Raw genomic sequence first — 16209 nt, forward strand, 5'->3', positions numbered from 1 at the left:
GTTAAATGTAGTGTAAAAAATAATATATACACCTTTTGCAATATTTTGGGCTTCAATATTTTGGGCCCAGTATGTTTTGTAGCTGATATCCCAGTGCAATACCAAGGGGCCTATTGGTGCATTTATGTGTAATAGGTGTAGCATCTGAACCCTTGGCAGGCTATTATTGGGTGCTGTGTCAATGATCACAGGACACAAAGACTAGAAACTCATCCTCACTATAAATTGAAATCTGATTTCACTAGCGACAGTTAGGACTCTGTCACTGGATTCCATATTAAAACATCCAGCCGCCACTTTTGCAAAACCAGACTTCACACCGGCAGGACGGGGCGGTTAAAAGTTGGTGATACCTTTCCAGTGGCAGGAAGGGTATCAAAAACTGGCATTTTGAAGTGGGTTACCGGCTTAAATTGAATCCCCTTTTCCTGCCTTACAAAACAAACTACCTAGTAATAAAGAGGGTGATAAGTCCCCCATTTTGCTGTAAATCTGTTTATTTATGCATCTTTGAAACATTGCTACTCATATGACTTCGTCTAGGCTGTTTGTTTGTGCGAGTGAGTCCTTTTTTTTGTTTGGTATATTGTGCATAGACATTGGACAGATGGAACAATTATATCCAGCACAATAATACAGATCTTTAGCAATATAGTCATATTTAGTCTTGAACTGATGCCAATCCGTATTGACAACAAGAATTAAATAAAGTATATTTCCAATGTTGATCCAAAACTTACAACCACCAAGCACAGGGGGTTGGGGATGTTGTATTTTGGGCAGAAAGGGGGGGGGGTACATCTGGAACACGCAGGAGTCTCAGTCTGAAACATTCTATGAATACATATAGAGGTAAGGCATGCGTCTTGCAGTTGATAAACATTTGTCTTCACGAAACTCAACCATACAACTGGCACTATTAATCCATACAACAATTGTTATTTTGTCTAAATTATGCTAATGACCCTACCCCTACTGATCTATGCACTGTCATCAATACTATTGAGAGAAGCACTACCTCACCTTCGAAAACATTGCGCCCGCGGGCTGAGCGGCAGCGCGCGCCTTTGCCAGAAACCTCCGTTTCTTTCCTCCCCGCTATGCCGCCTTTCTAACAGTGCGAGGGTATCGATGCCGGAATGTGCGGGGATCGCATATCTCACCTTCTTTTGGTGCCATGCTGTGCTGGTTTTCCTCTAAATGCCCTTTAAAGATCTGGCCTCCGCTTTCACTCCCGTCTCTCCCTGCCGCAGCGCTGGGAGTTTGCAGCCGTGGAGTTGAGGCGGGGCCGCAGAGCGGCAGCCCGTGGTCTCCTGCGGGGAAGTCCTGGCAGAGTCCGCACAAGTACAGGCGAGAGCTGTGCAAATCAATGCAAGTCTGCTGCTGTTGTGCCGAGCGTAGGTGACTTCTTTACCACCGCGGTCATTTCTTCGGATACTTCAGCTGCAACTAAGGCCTCGGGGGTCATACTGTGTGCAGTTCTCGACGCTGGAGCTGACAAAGGAGAGACTGGCAGTGGGACCGTGGGATTTGTAAGCGGCGACCAGGGGGGCTCACGCCGGTCTGGCTCAGGGGCTGTGGTAGGTGACGGGAGTTTTCCAGTGGAAGGTAAGAGCGCAAACAAACAGGCTAAAGGCAAGCCCAAAAGAGGCAGGGGGAGGGGTGGCAAGGCTTTTCATGCCCCCCAAGGTATACCAACAGAAGATAACAGTGAGACCCATTTAGGGGGGCCTGCAAGGGGAGCAGAAAGTAGGACCAAGCTAGCTGAGACATTTGAGACAGCCGAAGGGGGAGTTTAAAGCAGAAAGCAGGCCCTAAAAAAGCCCGCGGAGAGTTCAGATCATCGCGTATCACTCCCTCACTGTGCTCCTTTTTCAAAGTATTACCTCAGGTCTTAAATATTCAAGAAAATTATCAAGAGGCACCCTCTACAATAAATTCCTCAGACCTCTTAGCTCCAACCCGCCAGTTAACTAATAAGAGGGCTCCTTATTCACCTGTCACCTGTGTCCCGAGCAGCTTCCTTCGCCGACACCCCCGAAAACCCCCAGATGGCAGGGGTAGTTGAGGTAGCCGAGTCAGCAAGCCTCCAGCAGGCGCAGGAGAATTGTGTGCTTGTTACCCTATCATCGCCAGACTTGCTAGAGTACTTTCATGGTCTTGTTTTAGAATGAAAGCATTTTCAATATTATATACAATGAAGCCATCGTATTTGCTTTTGCCTCTTATGCAAATAAGAACCTCAATGCAATGACAGAAGCAGCAAAATACCAGTTGGGCGGCACACTATGCTAAGCACAGAATTTTAGCTTACATGTTTTCAAACCACACTCTTAATTACATCAACCACGACCCTTCAAAAGACCCCCCCAGTTTTTTAGTCCCACTTAAACCACTGAATATAGCACTGGTGGCTTGTCCCTATCGATCAGCTCAAAGTATGTCCCCTAGCCTGACCGGAAGGAAATATGCCACAGGGAAGGTAAGCAGTCATGCAACAATCGCCAAAGGCCCCTCGCTAGTCACATGGATACCATATTGTGTTATTCTGAACAAATGATTAGAAAGACAACAATGCCAATCTAAACAAGCATTTATCATAGTGACAGACAATTGTTCCCCCCATGTCGGCACATTTGTGATGCTATCTGAAAAACAATACATTTGACCAGAACTTTGTGCTTGTGGAAATACCTCATGCTTTGCATATGCTATTCTTGAAAGACCAAGCTTGTGCCCTGGTGTCTGAACCATTGACATATTTAACTTCTAACAAACATTTGACGAGGTCCTTTCCATGCACAAGTTATCGGTACCTTAATAGCGCCACATTTATTCAGTATAATAAGGCAAAGCCTGCTGTGATTGCGGACATCCGTCTGACCAGACCCAGCGTGGTTAAAAAATGCTACAGCAGCTGCTGACAAAAACAAACCTCACCGCTGCAATAGTCCCCAGATGCCTGGGCCTTTCCTAGAGCTGCTATATCTTAGCACTGGGTGGGCTGGAATTTGTGGCAGATGCTATTGATGCCATTCAGGCCAGAGTGACCTTACCATGACATGCTGTTACAGCCTCCTATGTGGCTCAAACTCCACCTTGAAAGCCATAAGACATGCTTTATTTCGCCCGTTCTGGATTGCTTCAACTGAAAAGTTATCAGCAGCAGTCCCTTGTTTGCATGCACTTTAAACAAGCTGAAAGAGACACTGTGATCGTGGGTGCGTGCACATTGGCTGTCCAGACGCAAGCTGAAAGACACGCCGTGCGCGTGCCCATGTGCTGTCCGGGTGCGCACATGTCCTGTCCCCTTCGCGCACCAAACCGACAACCATAGTCTCGCCAAGGCGAAGCAGCGCATGCGCTGCATTCGCTAGACAAGACCTAAAAAAAAAATCCGGAATAAAAAATTGGATTAATTTGAGACCATACATTTTTCTAAAAATTATGAACAGGCGGGCATGTAAAAAGTAAGTGGTATAGATCTGCATGTGGAGAAGAAAATGTCCAACAGGCATCTGATGGCTCCGCGTGTCTTGCATTTAAAGTAACCAGGGATAACAGAAGTCTTTTGTGTATATATAGAAAAGTGTCTGTGTGGTTTCCGCTGCTCTAGAGGATTTCCTATTTTTAGTCCATAGTTTGTTCCATATCGCTGTGGACCAACAAACCTCTAAATCTTTTTCCCAAGAGAGCTCCCTCTTAGTTTTCCCTTGTGTATTACAGGAAGTATGTAAATATTTATAAATAAGAGGCTTTGTGGTTAACCCCTTCGCTGCTGGCCCGTTTCCGCCGCTGTGCGGTAAACAAACGAACAGGGCGGGGCCGTGACGAACCCCAGCCGTCATCAGCACACTAGCACCGCGGAGCGTGACGGCTGGGGTTCGTCATCAGCATGCAAGGGGTTAATGCATAAAAGAATATGTAATTTGTTAACTGGAGAGGAAGCAGGATCAGTGGGAGGGTTTGGGAGTATGTATTGGGCTTGAGCATTTAAAATGGCTTGTTTCAGAAGGAGATATTGAGGTTGGAAAGATGTAGGTAGGCCAAAGAGTCTACTAACTTGTGAGAGACATAATCTCATCTTGTATATACAGTTGATGTATCCAGATTAAACCTCTGTGCCTCCATGATTTCCAATATAAAGGCCTGGCGCGTATCAATATCATGTTATTATGCCATATTGTACATCTGGACAGAGAAGTCCAATCCTTAGGATCTAGCAGAGAGTTAGGCATCAAAATTGTTGATGGGTGTTAAGTATGGGAGTAGATAAAGATTGTGGTTTTTGAGAGAAAGGTAAATATTCTTGAAAGGAGAGCTAAAAAATGGTTTAAGTTCAGCCCAAAGAGGACAATCCATGAGCGACTCGGAGAGCCATCTTGACGAAGTAAAAAAGATTTGTGGTATGTAGGGAAATCGGGGAAATTAACACCACCTTCTGACTGTGGAGGAGTCCATTTTGATAAAGACGTACGCAATTTTGTTATTACTCCATAGAAAAGGGGATAATATAGTTAATTTTCTTTAAAAAATTCAAGGGAATAGAAACTGGGATATTGGAAATTATATAGAGAATTATAGGGGACAACATCATCTTTATGGTGTCTAAACGGCCCCACCAAGATGGGTATAAAGGTTGCCATCTAGTGGTCAAAGAGGATATTCTCTGTGTACAATTTTCCATCCAATGTGAAATTGTACCTGAAATAGAAGGGTTAAACTGTAAGCCTAAATACTTAATATGTTGAGGGCTACATGTGAGGTTGGAGATAACGAAATCCTCTTTGAAAGTATATTTTGTTAAAGGTAAGATTTTGCATTACTCTTTATTTAATTTATATCTAGAGACCGCTGCAAAGGAATCAACTTCTTGTAGGAATGCGGGGCAAGGTTGTGAAATAAATAATACATCATCAGCGTAAGCTGCCAATTTGATTCGAGTATCTTTAAAGTGAAATCCATGGCGATCTTTATTTTGATGGATTCTTGATAATAAAGGGTCTAAGGCTAAGTTGAAAAAGAACGGGGACAGTGGACAACCCTGTCAGACACCTCTACCTAAATTAAAGTAAGAAGATGTACTACCGTTTGCAAACACTTCTGCTTGTGGATTAGTGTATAAAATTGATATTAAAGAAATAATTTTAGGACCAAAGCCAAACCACTTAGAGTGGAATGGCCTTACCTATTTCCCACACTTATCAAACGCTTTTTATGCGCCCAAGGCTATTGCTGCCAAGGAATGTGAGACATAGAAGGATTTGGACAGGATGTCAAAAAATAAACTTGTATTGTCTGTAATAAGGTGACCCTTAACAAAACCAGATTGTTCCATTCCTAATAAATCGGGCAAATAGGATTCAAGGGTTAATTTACAAATTCCTTTTAAGAGTCCAGGAGGCCTTTTATCATTTGCTTATTTAATAGCTACTTCCCTAACGCTATAACCAATTGGTTGTGTGAGGGCACTGTATGCATTAAGGTACTCTAAGACAACCAGCAGCAGCGTTTGATGGGAGAAGTTGAGATGACAGACTTTGCAAATCATTCAAGTATAGAGATCAGTAAAGTTTCTCAGTTTGGTAAATTCTCATCTGTTACCTTTTTATACAGAGTGTCTCTTTCTGAAGATATAAACCAGTGTTCCCTGGGATTCAATTTCAAACGAATAACAATCAATCTAAAGCAATCAGTGGTTCAGAAATGTACTGAAATCTTCCAGAGGAAAACATGGGTCCATGTGGGTTTAAAAAAATAAAATCAGTTATGTGACTGAAATTATAATGAAAACTACAATTGAGTTGTAGATCCAATACCAGACACTGTATGTGTGTGGACGGATTTACTGATGTAGCAGAGTGTATGGTGCATTAACGTGTTCAAGAAATCCCCAAAACAACCAGAGCAAAGGAGCGAACGGGTAATCAATGGTTTCAGAGACTAGCTGCCTCAGAAGGAAAGGGTACATTTAATTAAATTAGATATATTCAGTCCCAGCAGTGGTGATCTTTCTGACTGTAAATACATTGTATTGCCATTTTGTCTGCTCAGAGTGACTCCAGCCTACTGGTTCCTGCAACAAGAGTAAAGGTAACAATAACATCACCTCTAGATGAGCAATGAGGCAGCTCGTAAGTGAACCAAAGGTTATTCCTCCAATTGCCTTGCTTAAATGACGTTTCATCAGATTACATAGACTAGAGCTTGGGCACTGTTCATTTCATGATAAATCAGAGCGTGAATATGAAGAAGGGTGACGGCAGCCCGGGTAATGACAACTTTATAATTCCCTCTGTTTAAGCAGGAGGAGTATTCAGCTCATGGATGTGAATAAAGGGGTAGCTGCTGCTACCTGTGTCACCGTATCCTAGCCTTTGGTCCCCTTTGCGCTACCTAAGCAATCCCTAGTCTCTGGAACAAAATGTATGATCAAAAAGTAAATTGAGCTGCAAGGAGCCCTGACTTTTTTCTAACTTTCCCTCCTTGCCTTCCCCCTACCCCTCAGTAGCTAATCGGGGGTGGGGGGTATTGTGGGGCTGAGGGTCAGCACTGTGATGTCATTGGGTTTGAAGGGTGCGTGACGTCACTCCTGCTACCACTGGCATTTTGGTGAATCTACTTCATGGCGGGGCATGGGTCGGGAATGAGTTGTTGTTCGGGATAAGGGGGCGGGGCTGGGTTTCCTTAGGTGGGATTGCAGTACAGAGCAGGCCTTAAATACAGAGGGGCTTATCAGAAATTGGGTGTTGTCTCCAGACCTAACTTTCTTTAACCTGATTTTCTCTTCTCCTTTGCAGTGTCTGGGACAGTCATCACAGCAGGGATGTCCATTGCAAGCATCACTGTCGGTGAGTGGGTCCTGCCCTGTGCTGCCCTGGTAATGTGCAGGCTGAACCTGCTGCATGTGTTGAGTTACACTCTAGAGTGGTTTAGGATGTTGTAGCAGGGTAAACCTGATGTGTCTGCCTTTGACTAGAAGAATCCAATTGAATTCTAGGCTGCATGGTGCCCTGATATACTTGGTCCAGGATTTATTTTTCGTTTTATTTGACAACAGTCCCCTCATAAAGATGGGAGCTCATCGCCATCAGTTGTATCTGGTCATTATTCTACCAGCATAGCCACTAGTTTATTGTTGAGATTGGTAAAAACAAATCGTAAAAATAAGCAAAAATGTATTTTCTCCTTTTGAATCTTTAACCTAACACCGCAGATAGAGACCTCATTCAAAGGTATTTTAGCACTGCCTAAACTATTCCTAAATGATTTTTAAAGCAGCTAGAGGCAGAATAGAATTACCATGATATAAAGTAATAGAGGATTTTGCAAATATTCCCTTAAGGTATGCACTCCTGACTCTTTCAAAAATCTGAAGACACAAAAATTGGCTGTTCTTCTCTGAAAATGTCAATCCTAGCTCGACCTGTACTAATGGCTCCAGACCTCTCTTGCCCCAGGAGACAAGACCCTGATCAACACTCCTCTGATAGAGGGGGCTTTACACCTTGTAAACATGCTGGGGAAGGAAATGTGTCCCAAGGAAGCAAGACCTTGGCCCATGTTTGGTGCAAGCTTCTTCAGCCATGAAACCATGGAACTCCCAGCTCAATGTGCCATCTCCCCAGCTATCAATCACACCATCACAAGCATATTAACGATCACTGCTTCAAGGTACCAGTGACCATACGTACACCCTGGCTCACCTGCTGCTTGCATTATAAACTTCCATTCCCTCAAAGACAGTCCCAAATCAGACTAGAGTTGCATTTATTGTTGAAGTGCAGTTTTTGGGTAAATTCTATACCACACCCAGGAAACCACAGAATAAAGTCAGTAAAATCATACATGAACCAATATGAAACAAACCGCCTTCTGCAGGCGCGTCGATGCACAGTGCTGTACACAGTTCTAAACCAGGATCCTGGTTGTCCAAGTATAATAAGCCATTACTAAACAATGTGTTACTCTGTTCTATCCTTGCTGGCCTCTATCCGTATGATTCCCTTCTGAACAATAGGAAACTGAATTAAATGCAAATTCAGCAGGTCACTTTTCCTCCAGCCATTGAGAATTCAAGAACCATAGAGCATGCCCACATATGGGCATATTCCATGCCCATTTCCTTCTCAACTGTCTCCTGTCATCTCTTGATTGCCCAGCATTTGAAAAATAATTTGTGTCTGTTTTCTAAATTCATGTGTTGAAAGTATTGACATGAAACAGACTTCAAGCAGGCCGTGCCTGTTTACATTCCTCATTTCAAGCATTAGGTGCCTGCCTGTATTTGGGCACTGTTTACATCAGCACCATCACTTGCCACTAGAGGAGGGAAGAATGAGAAGGTGGTGTGAGGGATCAGGTATGAACAACCAGGGATGAGGGTGAGTGAGGGACGGTGCGAGAGGGGCAATGGATAATGAGTGACGGATTAGGAGTGAGGATTCAGGGGTATGGAGGCAGGGATGAGAAATGAAGAATAGGTGAGGGCTGAAGTGTGAGTGAGAGATGGTAAATGAGTGAGGAATGAGGGTTTACAAGTGAGAAATGATGTGGAAGGGATAAAGGATGATGATGATGATGAGTGAGGGATAAATGGAGGTAGAAGAGTCTGGGTTCATGAGCAAAGGAAGATGATCTATTTCACAAACATAGATGATGTACAGTGGCCCATGACGCAGCAGAACACGTTATCCTTCTCAATCATCTCTGAGGTTGGACAGAAGCAGCGGTCCAGGATCTTCACTGAACTGGGCAGGTTCTTTTCTTTAACCCCTTCCATGCTCATGACGAGCTCAGCTCGTCATGCAGTACACTGCTCGTGCGCTTATGACGAGCTGATCTCGTCATGAACAAGGGAATCCAATAAATGTTAGCACAGAAGGGGAATTGCTGCAGCAGTCAAGGTGTTATAAGCAGGAACAGGGCTTAGCAGCTTCATTTCTTTAAAAGCAAGAACAGGGCTTAGCACAAACCGAACCATCCTGATAACTTACAGGTGGTAACAAGTTCTGCCTCCAACGAGAGGTCAGATCCAGAAATTGGGGCAAAATCCCAGAGCGCGTGGATCACATCGAGCATCAGAGGAAAACTTCCTCTGCCTCGGTGTGTCCAAAATGGAAATGTGTGGGTGAAACCGCACCTCAGCGGCCCTTCGCCGCATACTTTGGTGGTAGCCTCAGCGGCGGTCCGAAGTGTGGTATATGATTCTAAGCTTTCCTTCACCTAGAAGGGCAAACATAGTCAACTATACATGCTCCTGCAGGGTCAACCCTTCTTCCAGGCCACACACACACTGGAGCTGAACAGACCCTTAACTGTGCAGCGATACAACATAAGGTCAGGCATGTCTGGCCAAAAACACATTCAGAAATGAATGAATGAATGCAAGACTGGCCCTAAATTGCTACACTGCTTACCAGTGGACCACAACATTCAAGAATAAATGCACCATCACTAAATGCTTTAATCCTTGCTATAGTCAGGCAGGCACAGAGAGTAGGTGTAGAGTCCGTAACTGTACGGCACAAAATTACGAACTTTTCACCAAGTGACTTCGATATTTCTCATCCACCAGAGTACAACGGGGAGATATAACTGCCACCAGATTGGTTGCCATCAGCCGGCGTACTTGTGTACTACAAAGCCATTCACATTTAGGGTAAACCTCATAAAAATGGGTGTTCTAGCTCTAAAAAAACAAGAAAAATGGTTCCATTTAGACGAGTTAAACACTGAAAGTTTGTACAAACGATGTGTTCCTGTTTGACTCTTTTTCCTGTTAGAAGATTGTCCCTTATTCTGCTGACGACTGCTTGCACTTCACCTCAAATTATTCCAAAACGTGCTTAGGAGTTATTAAGGTCGCAAAATGAGTCTTCAACACATAATGAATGGCCACACATCAGGCTGAAGAATGTGATAGAGCAGAATAGTATCTGACTTGTGTTGCTTGTTGTTAGGGTACAATATTGCACTACTAGTAGTAGATACAAGTCATGGTTGTTTATGAGGAAGCATCTCTAAAGCACCTTTCTAAGTGGTACCACAGAACAATTTTGGGAGTAAGGGCAAACTGAAATTCCTGTCTCCAAAAATAAACCACAAAGAAACAGGTGGGTACTTGGGATTCCAATGAAAGGAGTTGAGCAACCACAAATTATCATTATGTGCTTATCCCCTCAAACTACCCCTCTGTTTAACAACCTGTGCAATTTAGAGAAGCATTGCTGCCACTTTGCTGTTTACGCTGATCTGCCTGTACATAGTGGCTTTAAAACCAGTTTACACATTAAATGAAAACCCAACGTGGCCACTTTAATACATTTTAGTGCACAGATGCACACCTCCTTCCTCTCACTGAAAGAAGCCGAAATGAAAGGAGGCTTGGGATGGAAGGTGCACTAATACGTCTCTGATGATGCTCTGTTCTTTCTCCCACAGGGTCGGTGTACTTCCACGACTGCCCCGCACAGTACCTCATCCCCTACTACCTGATCATTTCCGGTGTCTCCAGCCTCCTGCTTCTCATTCCAAGCATCTTGCCCTGCAGAAACCGAGAAGAGCCCTCCATTCTGGTCAACGTCTTCCATTCGATCTTCGGCCTCTTCCAGCTGGCGTTTTTCATTGCAGGTCAGCATTAATCACTGGGTGGGACACGGGTTTCAGCTTCATTGAGGTTCACCTGTAGAGTATCATCACAGCTCCACATTTGATCATTGCCACTACTGACGATTACCTCAACAAAAAATACTTCTACCATATAATTACATTTTATGTTCGAGGCATATGAGCTGAAGATCATATGCCTTAGGATAGATCACCATCGAGTGTTGGGTCCAGATGTTTGCACTTTTATTTTTGTTTGAAGAAGTCTTTGCAGTCACAAGGTAGGGGACTCCTCCTTTTGGTGATAGTGCGCATGGGCATCGACTCCAAACCCAGATCGTTTTTTTTCCGTCATCGGGTTCGGAAGTGTATTGCTGTGGTTCGGTATCGTTCTTGAACCCCTTTGACGCGCAAACCTCTACCCTCGATGGTATTGCCTTTCAATCGCGGTTTCCTGTTCGATGCGTATCATTTAAACTGTGAAAACCTCCGATCAGGAACTTAGGGGCGCTGTTCTGACCATGCTAGCAGTTGATGGAACGGACTCAATTTAAGCTATGTCCCGGGTGTAGTGCTAAATTTCCATGGACACACTTGCATGAGGTGTGCAACCTCTGCTTATCCCCGGAACACGACGAAAAGGTCTGTGAAGCCTGCCAATTGTTCCGATCCAAGAAAACCATTTGTGATCGTCGGGATCTATGCCACGAGATACAGCACAGTAGGGGCTCCATACCGGACATCTTCGTTGAAGTTTTAGATTCCCATCGTCCAGCTGCAGAAGCAGAGAACGAAGAACTGTTTACAACAAGGGGTGGTGAGGGACAGAGTCTCTGAATTAAGCAGAGTACTCTCACCCAGTCAAGAGATCAGGGCTAGATCCAACACCGTTTTTTAGCTCATTGCACCATCCCAGTTTCAGAACCTGGCTGTATGCAAATTAGTCTGTCCCTGGCCCAGTGCATCATGGGAACAGGGCAGACCAGACTACAAAAGCCAATTCTTACACTGGGAAGGAAACCAGCTTCCGGGGACCGGTTTCTGGCATTTCAGCCGTCTTCCGCCCAGCTTGCTTGAATCCTGATGGTGCAATGAGCAAGGGACTCACATCTGAGTATACCCTTCCACGCTTAGGGTGGACAAAATTATTTACAACAAGGGGTGGTGATGGACAGAGTCTCTGAATTAAACAGAGTACTCTCACCCAGTCAAGAGATCAGGGCTAGATCCAACACCGTTTTTTAGCTCATTAATTCAATCAAATAATTTTGTCCACCCTAAGCATGGAAGGGTATACTCAGACATGAGTCCCTTGCTCATTGCACCATCAGGATTCAAGCAAGCTGGGCCGAAGACGGCTGAAATGCCAGAAACCGGTCCCCAGAAGCTTGTTTCCTTCCCAGTGTAAGAATTGGCTTTTGTAGTCTGGTCTGCCCTGTTCCCATGATGCACTGGGCCAGGGACAGACTAATTTGCATACAGCCAGGTTCTGAAACTGGGATGGTGCAATGAGCTAAAAAACGGCGTTGGATCTAGCCCTGATCTCTTGACTGGGACGCCGAAAGAAAAAGATACCCCATACAAAGAGCCTCAGTCCGACGACCCACCTTTGGATCCAAAACAAAAGACTAAGTATTGACCCTAAAACTGGACACCTCCTGGCCACTCTTCTTCCTAAAAAACGGAAGCTGTATCTCTGAGGATTGCTCAGTACCCATGTCCTTTTTTCTTCAAATTTATAAACTCCTCTCCCCCTTACATACCCCCCCTCTCCTCCTCCTAACTCAAATGTAATTATTACACTATCAAATACAACACCACCTCCACTACCACCTGACCCACAGGATGAAGATTATGGGGATGGGGATGGGGATGAAGATCAGAATATGCCACAAGTTCAGGACCTACCACAGGACACTGATCCCTGATAGAATTATAATGAGGAACGAGATCAGGACAATGACCCCGACCCTTATCCCTCCAGATCCTCCCCATCTTACGACCACATTGGCAATGTTCAGCTTATCAACAGGGCTGCTCAATATCAAGGGGTGGAGCTTCATACAGACCTAGAAGAAAATTTCCTTGTTGAGACACTAACGCACTCACAAAGGTCTACTAATTCTTTGCCAATGCTCAAGGGGATGTTAAATCACACGGATGAGGTATTCAAGGACCCCGTTAGATCCAGAATACTCGCACCTAGACTAGATAAAAAAATACAAAGCTGCTCCTACAGACCACGCATATATAAAAGGTCAGTTGCCCTTAGACTCTCTTGTGGTATCTAACACCCACAAAAGAGCAAACTCTCAAAACACAGGCGATGCCCCTTCTCCTGATAGTGAGTCTAAACTCACTGATGCCTCAGGCAAAAGAGTGGCTTCGCAGGCAGCTAACCACTGCCATATTGCCAATGCTCAAGTGCTTTTAGCATGCTACGATAGGGCTCACTACGATGAGTGGGAAAAACTCATGCAATATTTGCCAGATGAGTATAAAACCAAAGCTAATGACCTCATTCAAGAAGGGAAGCTCATTACCAACACTTCCATCCAAAATGCGCACTGGATGCGGCACACACAGCATCTCGTGCCATCAACACTAGCATACTATTGCGCTGACACGCTCGGCTTAGAATCTCTGGATTTAAGCAGGAGGTACGGTCCTCCATACTTAATCAACGCTTTCATAAAGAGCATCTTTTTGGGCCAGCTGTCGCTACTTTCCTAGAAGAGATGAAGAAAGACTGCAAAGTCCATGGGGGCCTTACATTTACCTTGTAGCAGGGGTTCCTTTCACCACTCCTTTTACAGGGGTGGCTCAAAAACAGTGTCCACAAAGAATCCCTCCTCCTCCGATAAGGGTAACCACCAATCTGCCTCCTCCAGAGGTTGTTTTCGAGGAGGCAAAAGAGGAAATAATAATAAGGGAAGAAGCAGAGGTAACTCCAACCGTACGTCCCCTGCTAACAAACAGTGACTTCCCTCTGCTACCCCCGATCATTCCACTCCTGTCGGGGGACGTCTCACAGTTCCTACCTGTCTGGAAGTCCATCACCTCAGACAAGTGGGTAATACAAATCCAGTATGGTTATCGCCTGGAACTTACCTGCACTCCACCAACTATTCTTCCAAGAAAACATGCAATGTCCCCAGAACTCCTCACACTCTTAAAACAAGAGGTTCTCTCTGGTACAAAACCACGCAATAGAACTAGTTCCATTACATCATCGAGGGACTCGAGTGTACTCCCTGTATTTCTTAATTCCAAAAAAGGACTACTCTCTCAGGCCTAAATTATACCTCAGACAGCTAAATTTCTACATTTAGTCAGACCACTTCCACATGGTCGCCATCCTACAGGTGCTCCCATTGCTTCAGCAAGGCGACTTTCTATCCACCCTACATTTAAGACGCCTACTTCCATATACCCATTCACCCAGCTCACAGAAAATATCTCCGGTTCATGGTGGATTGACAAACATTACCAATTCGAAGTTCTCCCTTTCGGGCTAACTACAGCACCCAGAGTTTTCACCAAGTGTCTGCCAGTAGTTGCAGCTTACTTAAAAAGACAACACATTCAAGTCTTCCCTTGCCTGGACGACTGGCTAATGAAAGCCAGATCACAACACAGCTGCATACACCACACTCACAAGACAGATCAGCTGCTTCAAGACTTGGGTTTCACTGTAAACTGCACCAAGTCTCACCTCCACCCATCCAACATGCAAGCATACCTAGGAGCCACAATAGACACTTGCAGAGCTCTAGCATACTCCAACCCAACCAGGATAAGCAACATGCAAAATCTGATATCACAATTTCAGCCTCAACACTCACTACCAGCCTGAGTGTTCATGCAATTGATCGGCATGATGGCTTCTTGCATTCTCATCGTTCCTTACACGATACTTCAAATGCGTCCTCTACAGGGATGCTTAGCACGTCAGTGGAACCAGGCTCCAGGTCAGTTAACAGATCTAGTGTTGGTGGACAGCTGCAACAATCGCTCTCTCCAGTGGTAGAATACACAAAATCTTTCCAGGGGCGGCTATTCGTCGACCTAGTTCCAAAATAGTGCTATCTGAAGACGCATCGCTCACTGGTTGGGGAGCTCACCTTCAAAAACATACCATTCAGGTCATATGGCCCCTATAACAAAAACAACTCCACATAAACCACCTGGAGCTAATAGCCCTTTTCCTAGCATTGAAAGCTTTTCAACTGAATCTAGTAGGCAAAGCAGTCCTAGTTTGTAGAGACAAGATGACAAAAACAGGGGGGGGGAACTCTACACCTTTCACAACTAGCTCAAAGCTTATGGAGATGGGCCATACCTCAAAAAATATATCTCCTTACAGAACACCTCCCAGGAGTATACAACCAGATTGCAGATCTACTCTGTCGACAAAGACGACAGATCTATGAATGTGGACTACATCCTCAAGTTCTCCTCCCATTCTTCCAAATGTGGGGCTACCCAGAAATAGATCTCTTTGCCACACACCAACGCAAAATGCCCAAGCTTCGCACCTAGGTATCTTCACTCATTGTCCTAAGCAATGTGCTATGGATGAATTGGTCAGGAAAATTTGCTTACGCTTTTCCACCTCTCCCGCTAATTCCATTACTGGTTCGGAAGCTCACACAACATTCCCTGACAATGATCCTAGTTGCTCCCACATGGGCTCGACAGCCATGGTTCCCAACCCTGTTGGAACTGTTAGTAGTTCCTCACCAAAAACTACACCTCTCCCCCAAGCTTTTCACTCCGAAACATGGAGAGATCAGACATCCAGATTCCAGTCTGCATGAACGTCATTGAAGAGGCTAGATGCCCTACCACAAGAACATGCTATGCTGCGAAGTGGAAACAATTTGTCATTTACTGTACAAACAACATCAATCCATTAGATGCTTCCATACAAAACATAACTTTCTATCTGCTACACCTACAGCGTTCCAACTTAGTATACACATCTATTTGCTTACACCTTGCTGCAATAGCGTCGTATCTACAAAACAGACAACGCTTGTCTTTGTTTCGAGTGCCTGCTATCAAAGCCTTCATGGAAGGACTCAAAAGAATCATTCCTCCTAGACTTCCACCCTCTCCAGAGTGGAATCTTAATATAGTCCTTACAAGACTCATGGGTCCACCCTTTGGGCCATTGCACAAATGTGAACTACAATTTCTCACCCGGAAGGCAGCCTTCCTTATAGCCATCACATCTCTTAGAAGAGTAGGTGAGCTCCAGGCACTAACTATACAAGAACCATTTTTACTAATTCACCAAAATAAAGTGGTTCTTAGGACTAACCCTAAATTATTGCTAAAAGTAGTTTCTTCATTTCATCTCAACCAATCCGTTGAGTTAGCTGTTTTTTCCCTCAACCAGACTCCGTGGCAGAATGCACTCTTCACAAACTGGATGTAAAACAAGCCATACTATATTACCTTGAAAGAACTAAATCTTTTAGGAAAACTAAACCACTCTTTGTTGCTTTTTCACCACTGCATAAAGTCAATCCCATATCAAAAGCTGGTATTGCACTGTGGATAGTTATTTGCATCCAAATATTCTACATTAAAGCT

At 44.4% G+C, this 16209-nt stretch overlaps 1 protein-coding gene across 1 annotated transcript in view; it reads left to right on the top strand.

The window, feature by feature from the left end:
• The window catches only part of LOC144799756 (transmembrane protein 272-like), a 116182-nt gene that overhangs the window by 61412 nt on the left and 38561 nt on the right, over positions 1-16209 (top strand). The window contains exons 3-4 of the mRNA XM_078671286.1: positions 6801-6851; positions 10444-10632. Of these exons, the coding sequence (XP_078527412.1) occupies positions 6801-6851; positions 10444-10632 (240 nt within the window). The remainder of the gene's footprint in view (positions 1-6800; positions 6852-10443; positions 10633-16209) is intronic.

This window comes from Lissotriton helveticus, chromosome 12 (genome assembly GCF_964261635.1).
Source record: "Lissotriton helveticus chromosome 12, aLisHel1.1, whole genome shotgun sequence".
Lineage (NCBI taxonomy): Eukaryota > Metazoa > Chordata > Amphibia > Caudata > Salamandridae > Lissotriton > Lissotriton helveticus.